Source organism: Phytophthora ramorum (genome assembly GCF_020800215.1).
Source record: "Phytophthora ramorum isolate Pr-102 chromosome Unknown Phyram_PR-102_s0020, whole genome shotgun sequence".
Lineage (NCBI taxonomy): Eukaryota > Oomycota > Peronosporomycetes > Peronosporales > Peronosporaceae > Phytophthora > Phytophthora ramorum.
Genome location: NW_027150666.1, coordinates 539255 through 551155, shown reverse-complemented (window position 1 = coordinate 551155; position 11901 = coordinate 539255). Strand labels below are relative to the sequence as shown.

General features: G+C 57.4%; 4 protein-coding genes across 4 annotated transcripts; 3 read left to right on the top strand and 1 right to left on the bottom strand.

Annotated features, from left to right (window-relative positions):
- Positions 1–211: 211 nt before the first annotated feature.
- On the top strand, positions 212–1193 carry KRP23_14175 (putative WRKY transcription factor 19; the record flags this gene model as incomplete). The annotated part of the gene is made up of 5 exons (XM_067884966.1): positions 212–457; positions 632–701; positions 829–856; positions 1084–1117; positions 1191–1193. 5 exons carry the CDS (start codon positions 212–214, stop codon positions 1191–1193), a joined length of 381 nt encoding a protein of 126 aa, XP_067737729.1.
- A 1940-nt stretch (positions 1194–3133) lies between these two features.
- On the bottom strand, positions 3134–5034 carry KRP23_14174 (uncharacterized protein; the record flags this gene model as incomplete). The annotated part of the gene is made up of 4 exons (XM_067884965.1): positions 3134–3220; positions 3302–3458; positions 3525–3599; positions 4556–5034. The coding sequence occupies 4 exons, from the start codon at positions 5032–5034 to the stop codon at positions 3134–3136; spliced, it is 798 nt and encodes a 265-aa protein (XP_067737728.1).
- A 3180-nt stretch (positions 5035–8214) lies between these two features.
- KRP23_14173 (uncharacterized protein) lies at positions 8215–10059 on the top strand (the record flags this gene model as incomplete). Its single annotated transcript, XM_067884964.1, has 2 exons — positions 8215–8708; positions 9711–10059. The coding sequence occupies 2 exons, from the start codon at positions 8215–8217 to the stop codon at positions 10057–10059; spliced, it is 843 nt and encodes a 280-aa protein (XP_067737727.1).
- Positions 10060–10246: 187 nt separating this feature from the next.
- On the top strand, positions 10247–11185 carry KRP23_14172 (putative WRKY transcription factor 19; the record flags this gene model as incomplete). The annotated part of the gene is made up of 4 exons (XM_067884963.1): positions 10247–10618; positions 10679–10748; positions 10816–10965; positions 11043–11185. 4 exons carry the CDS (start codon positions 10247–10249, stop codon positions 11183–11185), a joined length of 735 nt encoding a protein of 244 aa, XP_067737726.1.
- Positions 11186–11901: the final 716 nt, after the last annotated feature.

Below are 11901 nucleotides of genomic sequence, written 5' to 3'. Positions count from 1 at the left end.
TTAGAGCTCTTCAAGATCACGCCATTTGGTCCGACACAAACTCCGGACCTTTTTTTCGGTTCATCGTAATTTATTACAAAGTGGGACCTCCCGTCTGGCACTTTTCTGTCCCCCGAGGGACCACAGGTCAGCCGACGACCGAAAATGGCCTCGTCAAGAGACCACCAGCCTCATTCTGGAACTCCTGATACGAATCCACATACCAGTCGCCATGGAGACGCCGCCACAAGAGCTACTCGGTGCAAATGCATATACGACGGCCGACGCGCACAAATTCGGACTGCCCTTCATCCTCAACGTGGGCGACACAGTGGTGGTAGCCTCGGTGGACGCGACGACCGGCGCCAAGAAAGACGAGGCGGAGCTGACTAAGGAGGAGAAGAAGCGCCGACGCACCTGCAAGCACGACGGCTGCCGCAACTACATCGTGCACAAGGGGCTCTGCTGTCGTCACGGGGTGCGTCTGCTGCGTCGTCAACCTGACATTCATGTTGTTTCTAGCCTGGGATCTGCGGGGTCTTTCTGTTGTGGACGTTGGATGAGATCGTTGAATGCAATGGTGGCACTCACTTCGTTGCATCGGCGGGTCCATGTGGCTTTGTGGCTTTGCATCTCTATCTGCTGGCTGCAGGGCGGCAAGAAGTGTTCGCTGGAAGGCTGCAACACGAGCGCCAAGCATCGCGGACTGTGCTGGAAACACGGTGCGTGCACTCAGGACGAACCATTTTGCATGTTTGATCGTGTGCTGTCGCCATGTCCATAGTGAGCTGATACCTAGGTGGTTGTCGTGTTTGCTGTTCTTGGGTGCTCGCTGTTGATGTTCTTCAGGTGGCTCGGTGGCATGCAAGCAGGACGGGTGCGACAAGAAAGCCAAGGCGCGCGGTCTCTGCTGGGCACACGGCGGCGGTACCAAGTGCCGCAACGGCAAATGCTCCAAAGTGGCCGTGTCGAACAGGTTCTGCTGGGCACACGGCGGTGGGAAGCGCTGCGGTTACAAGGGGTGCATCAAGCCTGCATACGAGCGCACGCACAACTTGTGCGAGAAGCACTGTGTGGAGCTGTGCAACGTCAACTATGCTGAAGTATAAGCTGGCAGTTGGTGCCTACCGTGGAAGGGGTGAGGGCGCTCTTGCTTCTGGTGTGCGGTTTTCGGGTGCAGCTCTAACGGTGGCTGTGCATTCATGTCAAAGTAAGGAACACCAAGCAGGTGCAACCTACCGCACTGCACAGCCGAACGAAGGCTCGTGCGCAATGGTCCGCAGAAATTCCAAAATAATGCGTCGTTGTTTTCGATGAGAGTAGAAGCTGCAAGCTGCCGCGACAGCTCCTCGGTGTGTATAAAGAGCTCGAGTGAATCGACGCACGGTTCGTTTATCACAACGGTTTATTCCATGTCGCTGAGCTTGAGACTTTGTGTGCTTGGCTAGGCGCTCGGTGTTGTCGAAAGCATGTCGTAGGGGATACGAAGCGAAGCGGCTGGGTATTCTTGGTGGTTCACCTGACCATTGGCCAAACTCTCTCACTGCAAGCTGCCTCGCAGAAGCCGCCGCCGACCGCCTATAGGGATGGTCTTACGCTGAGTGAACATGACGCCGAGTTGAAACCATGCACGAACAAAAAATACCGCCTCCGATAAACCACTGTACCGCTGCTAGAATACCGCTGAGCCACAATTCATCCCATTACCAACCGAAAGCTAAATGCGTTAGTAGACAGCAAATACCCGTACAACTCAAGCACAAGCTCGCCGCTGTCCCGGCCTGGCGCTTTCAGTGCTTTTCGACCCAGCGTAAGACCAAACGCTTTTATCCACTGTGTCGTGCAAGTTTCCAATAGAAACCAATGCGTACCAAAATCACGGAATCGAGTCCGAGGCAGATACTCTCCAACTACAAGAACCTGCCACAAGTCTCGCGCTGCAAGTGTGGATGGGAGGAAAGCCTGCCTTTTTGTAGTCGACCTGGGCGCCATCTGGTACACTACAATACTGTTTGCCTTTCTGCAAAAATATCCCACGATGCACGATTGAAAAGCACGCTTGATAATGCTGCTCTACCTTGCAGACTGCAAGGTTAGATCTGCAAGTTGCAGATAAACAAGCTTACCCTCACGTTGTATGGCTTCGATGAGTCTTTACATTCAACATGCCCAAGTGCCATTTTAATACCATCTGCAGAAATGCACAGCGAAAAGCCCAGTGATAACACGATGCCAACGAACCTGCGTCAGTAGTCGATTACATTTGTTTGATCAACTATGTCCTTGGACTGGGTTGACACCAACAGACCAACATAGCCTTCAAAGTAAGCGTCAGCAGCACGACTGATCTTGTGTTCGCGAAGCTGGCGATCGACCCACTAGATATGGATCCTTTCGTCGCCTTCATGGCTATGAGAGCACCAGGTCACTGATGCAAGAACTCTTGCTTTGATCCGTCACTCCCAGCCATACTTTCGTCTGCCGTCTCCAAGATTTCGTGTTTGGAATCAGTGGCTATCCATGCGCTACGAGATTTCGAGTCGGCTTGTCTCCAGAGGCGTACCGCCGATTCCGCGAACATCAAGTATTTTTGTGTTCGACCACGCCCTGCTTGCAGATATTCTTTGATTAACATTTTGCGAGCACCGTCTTGGTATTTTACAGACAGCGATTTGGGCATGCTGTAGCATCACTGATAAAGCAACTTGGAATGCATGACCTTTTCCGCCACACACACAGGCTTCGGGTGTATACACTATAAATTCATTCGGCGTAGTGATTCTACATGCATGCTCGTGTGAAGTGTTCGATCCTCTCGGACATTTAACGTGGTGTCGATCAGACGTGGAGAACTTCTCTTCCGTCCTTGAGCTGGTCGTGGTGCTTGACGCAATAGTTGTGTGTGCGCTCGTATGCAGCCTTCTTGCAGCCATCGTACGCGCAGCGCTTCCCACCTCCGTGAGCCCAGCAGCACCCGTTTGATACTGCCACCTTCGTGCACTTGGAAGTGGAGCACTTGGTGCCTCCTCCGTGCGCCCAGCAAAGGCCTCGCGACTTTCCTCGACGCTGACAGCCTTCCACAATGCACTTCACAGAGCCACCTATTTTTTTTTAATACAAAACTCTCACTATTAACGGTGTACACAAAATGCAATCATGGGCGTGTCGTACCGTGACGCCAGCAAAGGCCCGCATTCTTGGCACTAGACTGGCAGCCTTCAACGGAGCATTTTTTGCCGCCCTGTCAAGAGACGCAACAACGACAACACGTAAGCTCACAAATATTGCACGTCAAGTGAGCACACCAACTAACGAGACGCACCCCGTGACGGAAGCACAGCCCCTTGTTGATGATGTAGTTCTCGCAGCCGTCCGCTTTGCACTCGCGCAAGCGCCTCTTCTCCTCGTAAGAGAGCGTCCTCCTCACTTTGGTCTTGCAGTGTTTAACTGATACCTTGGCAGGCGTCGCGGGATTTGCACTATCGTTATGAGAAGAGATCGGCATCAAGACTCCACCCCTGTCTGCCTCCCAGGGGTGGACGAACCACGGGGTCTCCGAGGCCGAGGCGACGTCGGCGGCGTTCATGATGAACCCCAAGGACCCCTTGATGCTGGCTCCGCTGCTCGGCCCCGTCCACGAGGCGTCCACCGTGTTGACAGGCACGCGCAGCATGTTTTCTGGTTGACAGCGAAGCGTGCAGCTCGTGCGATCAACCGCGCAAGATGATGAATAATAGATCCCGGCGGACCGCTGGTCGAAATAACGACCCGAGTTTCCATTGCGCACGTGCGCTGAAAGGACAGCGATGCACCCACCGGCGCCGGTTAGCTGAACCGGCGACCGGAAGTATTTCCCATGGGTTCACGTCGACTACAAAAATGAGTTTGGCTTTCCTGCGTGCAGCGGCACTTTACACAGAGCAATTCGCACTATGGTGGTTGCGCGGTGCTACGAATTGCTATCTCCGGAGGAGTTTGAATTGCTTGGGTATCCTTTGCCGAGAGTTTGAGCAAAACTCGGCTTTGGGGTTCTTTGAAAATGCAAAATCAAGGTTTGTAAAGCATAAAAGTACTTGAGCATTTCTGAAAATAACAAAAATGAATTTGCAAGTGGACGGAAGTCCACCACGAGACGACGACCAAGGTGAGTAGTCGCTATGAAGGTGTTTATAGTGTACACGGCTTCTACGCTACTCAGATGGTGGGCCCAGACGCAGCAGCAGACGCAGCTTGCGTCCGCTGCGCGCAGTGCTCGGCGCACAGGTTGCCGTTGCGCTCGTACGCAGGCTTCTGGCACGTCTCCACCAGACAGCGCTTGCCACCGCCGTGCGCCCAGCAGAGACCGTGCGACACCGCGATCTTGGAGCACCCGCCGTGCTTGCAGCGAGTGCCGCCGCCGTGCGACCAGCAGATGCCGCGCGACTTGGCGCGCTTCGTGCAGCCCTCCACCGTGCAGCGCGTGTAGCCGCCGTGCTTCCAGCACAGTCCGCGGTTCTGCGCGCGGCAGTTGCAGTCCTCCACGGAGCAGCGCTTGCCGCCGCCGTGGCGGATGCACAGTCCGCGGTCCACCACGTACTTCTCACAGCCCTCCGACTTGCAGATGCGCGTCTTCCGCTTCTTCTTGGGCTGCGGCTTGGTCTCTTGTGGCTGGAGCATGCTCGTCGGCATGGGCATCGACGACGGGGAGTTCGCGTACGGGTGGTACATGATGCTCGACGGGGCGGTCGCAGCTGAAGCTACCGGAGCGTACTGCTGCTGCTGGTGATGGATGTGGTTGAGCTGGTGCGGGGCGTTTGAGACTTGGCGAGCCGGCGGGTTCAGCAGGAACGAGATGGACGACGACTGCGTGCGGCTCGGAGACGTCGTGGCCGACGAGGGATAGCCGCCCTGGGCTGCGAGCGTGCTCATGAGGCTCGGCAGCGCTGGCAGGCGAGGAGCGAGCGACGGCAGACGGATCGTGCGGATCGTGTGCGGGGCCGAGTACGGCTCAGACGGGAGCGAGGCTGCCTGCAGCAGCGGCGCCATGCGCGAGGATCCGACGGGGAGAGCTTGCATTGTCGAATGGTTGAATCGAATGCAATCGACTCGTTGGCTGTGCTGCGTCTTGACAAGTGAGAGTTGTTGATTGTTGTGTGACCACACCGTTGGCGACTGGCAAGAGCGATTCCCAGATTTGCGAACGGTGGGGTCACAGAAACCCTCGTAAACATGGGCCCCAGATGGGAGCAGAGACTTCCGCTGGGCAAGCTCCCTCGAAGCTACATGCGAAGGAGAGCGCGGCTTGGCAAGCACAAGGATCTGACCGCGCGCGCTGAGAATCTCATTGCGTACGGTATCGAGAACTGCATCTGTTTGGAAAGTCTGCGTAGAGAACGCGTTCGGCGGCCAATTCGCTAATTCTGCACCCTGATTTCGCTAGGAAGCGTGACCCCGCTCGGGATCGGGATTTGGTGAAGATAGGGCGCGGCTGCCATCGAAGCAATTGTCCTGGATCCGCCGTAATCGCCAAGCCAAGCCAGTAGTCCGGATCGTCAGGCGCTGCAGCCTGGCGAAAAGGTTCACTCTGCAGGTTTCGCGCGACGTGTACCTTCTCCACCGTCTTTGCAGATCATTGTTGCCGAGCACATGTACTAAAGGAGAAGCTCGCGCGGTTGCACGCTTAACAGCTCTGCCTACACTCCCCACACGATTCCGTGAGTCAACGGCCGACCTACACGGAACTCAATGCACTCAAAGTGTTTGCTTTTTGCGCTCAGTTCGGTTTCTCGGATGACACTTAATATCCTTCAACCGTCCAGAAGGCTGTCCCAGTTCGGAAACGCTGATTACTTGGGCACTGGCAGGGGTTCGTTGTCAACACTCCTCTAATCTGCTGTTTGGAGGAGCTGCCTGGTTCTTACCGCAGCTCCAATCTTAAGGGCACGAATCGTGCTCTCGTGACGCAGAGCACGAGCAAGTTGAAGAAGCAATGCGTTGCAGTCGGGCGGAGAATCCAGGGTGGCTACGCCTACAGCCCCCGTCCGACCAAGTCAAGTCCTTATTTTCTGTCAGAGCATGCGGCTCGAGCAGCTCGACTAATGCACATTGCGACGTGCACAATGGAGCATAATCTCCGTCGCTGCGCTGAACGCCAGCCACGAGTGGCGAGAATGCGCAAATGCTGCGTTGTTGCTTCCGGCACCGGACCACCGGAGACAGTCGACGGCGTTTACGTTTGGCGTCGCTCAATTGAAAGGCACGTGTGTCGCGGACGAGCATTTTGATGGTCTTGTGCTGCTCGGCGTGAGACGGACACACGAGGAAAGGTCAATGTATTCCCTCTTACCTTGCCCGCTGTGAGCTGCGGGCTCACTCGGTAAAGGTTCCGTGAGCACGGTGAACCGCACGCTGATGAGATGGAGCAGCAACACCAGGAACGGAATAGTCCGCAACCCGGGTTCCTAACGACCTATCATCTCGATTGGCGACCCTTTTCGCCATCTCGAGGCCGATGTTACAACCTGTGCGCCTTCCTACAGTGTAGTGCTGCTCTAACAGCACGACGTTGTCGTTCCAGTGGCCCACTCCTAGAGTGGTGAATCACCACTGGTGATACCAACTTAATCGATGGTTGTAACGGCAATGCAACTGTTTGTTATTTTACCAACAACTTGTCGTCGCTCAGTTTACAGGTAATCTTACAGTCCTCGAGAGGACCAATGCGCAGCACTCGTCGTGTACATGCTCGACTTTTCATCCGGCGCAGCGTGATTATTCGTTTCATGGCTTCCCAGCGATGACGACCGGCAGCAGGCGGCAGTTCGACTACGCAGCACCGCCGCGTTCCTGCTCCACAAATGGATAGTCGCCGAGGTTCGCGACAAACGTGTGGCGAGCACGGCGCAAATATTCGAGCACAAGTTCAACTAGGGTAGCGTGCAGGTTTCCCGCTAGCTCCAGCGATTTGAACATGGCCGTAAACGTCGTCGGGCAGAGTGGCGAATTCCGGGGCTGTCACGGAGGTGCGAGCCAATGATCGTTTGGAGCGGCGTTGACTTTTTCGTTGGCAGCAGCGTCGGGTAATCATCATTTTTGCTCGAGTTGAAGGCCTTTTCCCGTGCGGGGATTTTTTGCAGCAACGGCGTGCTGTTGGGCGTGCAAAGCGCGCCGAACTAGATTCCGTGAGTCAAAAGCAGATCAGCCCCGCCGCGTTTGACCGGTTTGGCTAGTTTTGCCTGGGCTGAGCGCAGCCAACGTCGAGAAATGTAGTTTCAGTCATTTGTTTTCGCCATCGCAAGAGCCCATGTTGTCGCTGGCTGCTGGTGAACCGCCAAGCTCGTCATTTCCGAGCCGGACGACCCGAGTGACACCCACTGCCAGTGTGGCATGTACAGTGTGCCGACACCAACACGCAGCTCGTGCGTAGCCGTGTTGGTTGCATGAGACAGCAGCGTGTTCTCTCCTCGGGATTGGGGCATCGAAGCAGGAAGAACACGAACCTTTACAGACCTGTACAGTTATTAAGTCTAAGCTTATTACCGGTAGCAAAGTCTCCGCTATCTGCAGCACCGAAAGTCTCTACGTGGAGCAGCGCCACTTGCCTCAAGTGGCTGCGAACAACCCGGCGGGGCTGCAGCTTCATGTACCAGCCCAGGCTGTCCAACGAACCCGGTGGTGACGATCTGCTCCTGAGTCCAACAACTGCACGAAATTTTAGCAGTTTACACTACGCGTTGACCGGACCAGCGCGATGATGGCAAGCAGAGTGCACTTTTTCGCAGTCTGTTCCAGCCGGATGGGTGCACGCTTCTTCTCTCTCTTGTGCTCCTACTGAAATCGCGTGGGAGCGACAACCCTCTCCACGGCAAAGCCAGCCAGCGGCACCGACATTTGTTTACTCTGGACGCGGCTAATCCAAATCCCAACACCGATCGCCAAGGCCTCTGTCTTTTTTTAGAGCGAACCGCATGTCGGCAGCGTTCTCAGCGCCCTCTGCTCCATTGAAAGCGTTAATTCAGCAGCAGGACCCGGCCTCCGCTTGGTGGGACAGACTGACTGTTTACTTTTCGCCGAGGCCAAGGCAAATCGCCCCGGGATTCACTCAAGGTTTCTATGCTGGCAAATCCTCTTGTACGCTCTTGCCAGTCGCCACAACTGTGTAGTCACGGCGACCAGCAACTCAGCTCAGCAGTCTCACTTGTCAAAACACTCCCAAGCGCGCAAGCCGTCGACCGCATTCGATTCAACCTTTCGACAATGCAAGCTCTCCCCGTCGGATCCTCGCGCATGGCGCCGCTGCTGCAGGCAGCCTCGCTCCCGTCTGAGCCGTACTCGGCCCCGCACACGATCCGCACGATCCGTCTGCCGTCGCTCGCTCCTCGCCTGCCAGCGCTGCCGAGCCTCATGAGCACGCTCGCAGCCCAGGGCGGCTATCCCTCGTCGGCCACGACGTCTCCGAGCCGCACGCAGTCGTCCATCTCGTTCCTGCTGAACCCGCCGGCTCGCCAAGTCTTAAACGCCCCGCACCAGCACCACCAGCTCAACCACATCCAGCAGCAGCAGCAGCAGCAGCAGCAGTACGCTCCGGTAGCTTCAGCTGGGACCGCCCCGTCGAGCATCATGTACCACCCGTACGCGAACTCCCCGTCGTCGATGCCCATGCCGACGAGCATGCTCCAGCCACAAGAGACCAAGCCGCAGCCCAAGAAGAAGCGGAAGACGCGCATCTGCAAGTCGGAGGGCTGCGAGAAGTACGTGGTGGACCGCGGACTGTGCATCCGCCACGGCGGCGGCAAGCGCTGCTCCGTGGAGGACTGCAACTGCCGCGCGCAGAACCGCGGGCTGTGCTGGAAGCACGGCGGCTACACGCGCTGCACGGTGGAGGGCTGCACGAAGCGCGCCAAGTCGCGCGGCATCTGCTGGTCGCACGGCGGCGGCACTCGCTGCAAGCACGGCGGGTGCTCCAAGATCGCGGTGTCGCACGGTCTCTGCTGGGCGCACGGCGGTGGCAAGCGTTGCCTGGTGGAGACGTGCCAGAAGCCTGCGTACGAGCGCAACGGCAACCTGTGCGCCGAGCACTGCGCGCAGCGGACGCAAGCTGCGTCTGCTGCTGCGTCTGGGCCCACCATCTGAGTAGCGTAGAAGCCGTGTAAACTATAAACACCTTCATAGAGACCATATTCACTACACCAACTCAGTCCTTCATGCAATTTGCCCGAACCATCGCGAGCACATTATGCTGGGTATCGCTGCAGCCTGCAGCACTGGGTGATTCATGTCCGACGTGGCTTGCCAGCTGGCCATCAGCGCGTGCCTTCACTGCGCAACAGTTCAGACGCAGCTCCTTCCTGTATGAAGAGGTAGAGCAAGCGAATGTCGACAAAGGTGCTCTGCCAGATGCTGCACAACCCCTATTCAGAAGTCGCACCATCCATGCGGGGTGCAAAACGCAGTCTCGTTAGTCGAGGCATAACGATCTCAATGCTGATGCATTAGCTGAGCTGCCAAGGATAGGGGAAGTCCCTTTGCAAACCAGCCAAGGGAAGGAAGCCTGTTGTCAATGCGCACTGCAGATGGTGCGTTGTCAGCAGCATTGGCGTGACAACTCGAACATTGCCTGCTCACAAGTCACGCGTGTCCAGCGTGCACAGGTCGCGCGTGGTACCGCGATGCCAGTAAATAATGCCGCTGTGAAGACGATCCGAAAGACCGAGGTGCGGAGCGCTCCCAGACCTCCCATTTGTACGAGTCAGCCTTCCAGACGACCGCACGAGGCGCGTGCACAGCACAGTGCCAGCGCTTGAGACGCCGATGCATATGCGCCTGTGCTTCAGTGGAAGCCTGGCATCGTCCGTCTTCCGCATCGCCGGAGATGTGCTGCCCACTCCGTCTCGGAGGCAAACGAGTCGTCATCGGGTGAAGACCAGCACGAGCTGGGCTCTATCTGCACAAACTCACGACGAGCACATACTTCCGCTCCTGGAAACCGCGGCAAAAGGCCAGTGTTCGTGGAGTGACAAGCGGGGACAAGCGAAAGAGAAATGGCTGGCAGCACCCGCCCACGACGCCGCTGGCCTCGCGTCCAGTTTCCCTCTTCACTGAGGCTCCAAGCCGCCGTCCAGCGTCGAAAGTTGCCGTGTACCATGGGCGTCAAGCAAAAAATAGGTCTGGCTGGGTTATGCACGTGTCTTGCGAGCTTTGGCTCAGTCGGCAAAGAGACCAAGAGCGCACATCCCGACGGGACGCCAAACTCGTCCGACGTTGCGTCAATAGTCAAACCGCCGCCGCCATGCGCGCCATGTCCTTCCAAGACCTTTTCGTCAAGTCCGCCGAGCCCGCGCGACTGCCGCCGGCCACGTCGCTGCTGTCGCCGAGCTCGGCCTTCGACAGCTTCGACGCGGCCGCCGCGTCCGACACGACGCCCAAGGGCTCCATCGACTTCATCCTGGACGACGCCAGCCACGCGGCCGTCAAGATGGAGCCGCTGAGCCCCGTTCGAGGCGCCGAGCAGGAGCTGAGGATGGCCTCGCCCACTCCCGCCAAGCGCAGCCTGCAGGAGGCGGAGCCCGCACCCAAGCGCAAGAAGAGGAAGGCTCGCATCTGTAAAGAGTCCGGCTGCGACAAATACGTGGTGGACCACGGCCTGTGCATCCGCCATGGGGTGCGTCTAGCTCAAGTAGCTGCTTTACTACTCTCGTGCTGATGGTGTGTCTGTGTGCAGGGAGGCAAACGCTGCAACGTGGAGGGCTGCAACTGCCGCGCGCAGAACCGAGGGCTCTGTTGGAAGCATGGTGCGTTCGCAAGCTCTAGTAGCGGCGTGCATACACTGACTGACGTGCTCTCTCGTGCTTGCTGTAGGCGGGTACACCATCTGCAAGGTGGAGGGCTGCACCAAGCGCGCCAAGTCGCGAGGCATCTGCTGGTCGCACGGCGGCGGCACGCGCTGCAAGACCGACGGGTGCTCCAAGATCGCCGTCTCGCTGGGCCGCTGCTGGGCGCACGGAGGAGGTGAGCACTTGAGTCTGGAGGGGGACTACCCAGGTTGTCACGAGACCTCTAACGCTTTGTGGCATTGTCGAACGCAGGCAAGCGCTGCTCGATCGCGACGTGCCGCAAACCGGCGTCCGAGCGGACCAACAACTTCTGCACGGACCACTACGCGTGGTACGGCCAGCAGGAGGAGGCCGACGCCAACAAGCGGCAGTATCTGGCCCAGTCGACGCAGTAGGCGCTGCAGCGAAGGCTGGCAGGAAGTATTCATGTAGTACCATCATTAAGATCTATTCGAGGAGCGTATGCAACCCGGGTTCAGTGGCGACTAGTACAGTAGCGAAAGGGGCAAATGGCGTACCCCTTTTTCGAAAAATCCGAGTAGATCGACCTTTCTTAAGGTAGACAAATGCCATGCAGCAGCAAGTGCTCTCTCGCGAGCGCGGTGGGCGCATATCGAGCGCGGGGGGAGAAGAAGGCTTTGCTCAAAGACATTCGGTGGTGCCGAAGACGCCACACGGATTACTTTGGACCAGCACAGTGGCATCGTAAGGATAAGCCCTTTTCTTTTCTTTGCGACAGCGACTGTAGAAAGTTAGTCGGCACTCCCGCGGAAGAGTGACGGGCAATAACGTCCTTCGATGTTGACTCAGCCTGAGGTTCAGGTAGTTGCTGCAACAGCGCTACTCATTGCCACACACGCTGCACGCATGCTCCCTCATTGACGAAAGGCAACTTGGGCCCCGGATCTTTCGCCTTTCGCGTCACGTCGGCCAAGAAAGGCAAGAAAGGCCTGGTGTCTTCTCCTGGAGTCGTGACAGTCCTGATGGGTTAGTTCGCTGGCCTCAGCGTGGAGGGCTTCGGCGCCGGGGTTACCAGCGCCACCAAAGCGGGGCACTCCTCTCGCCATTCGAGCGTCTAAGCTGCACACGCACGTAACGCCAGGCTGCGGCT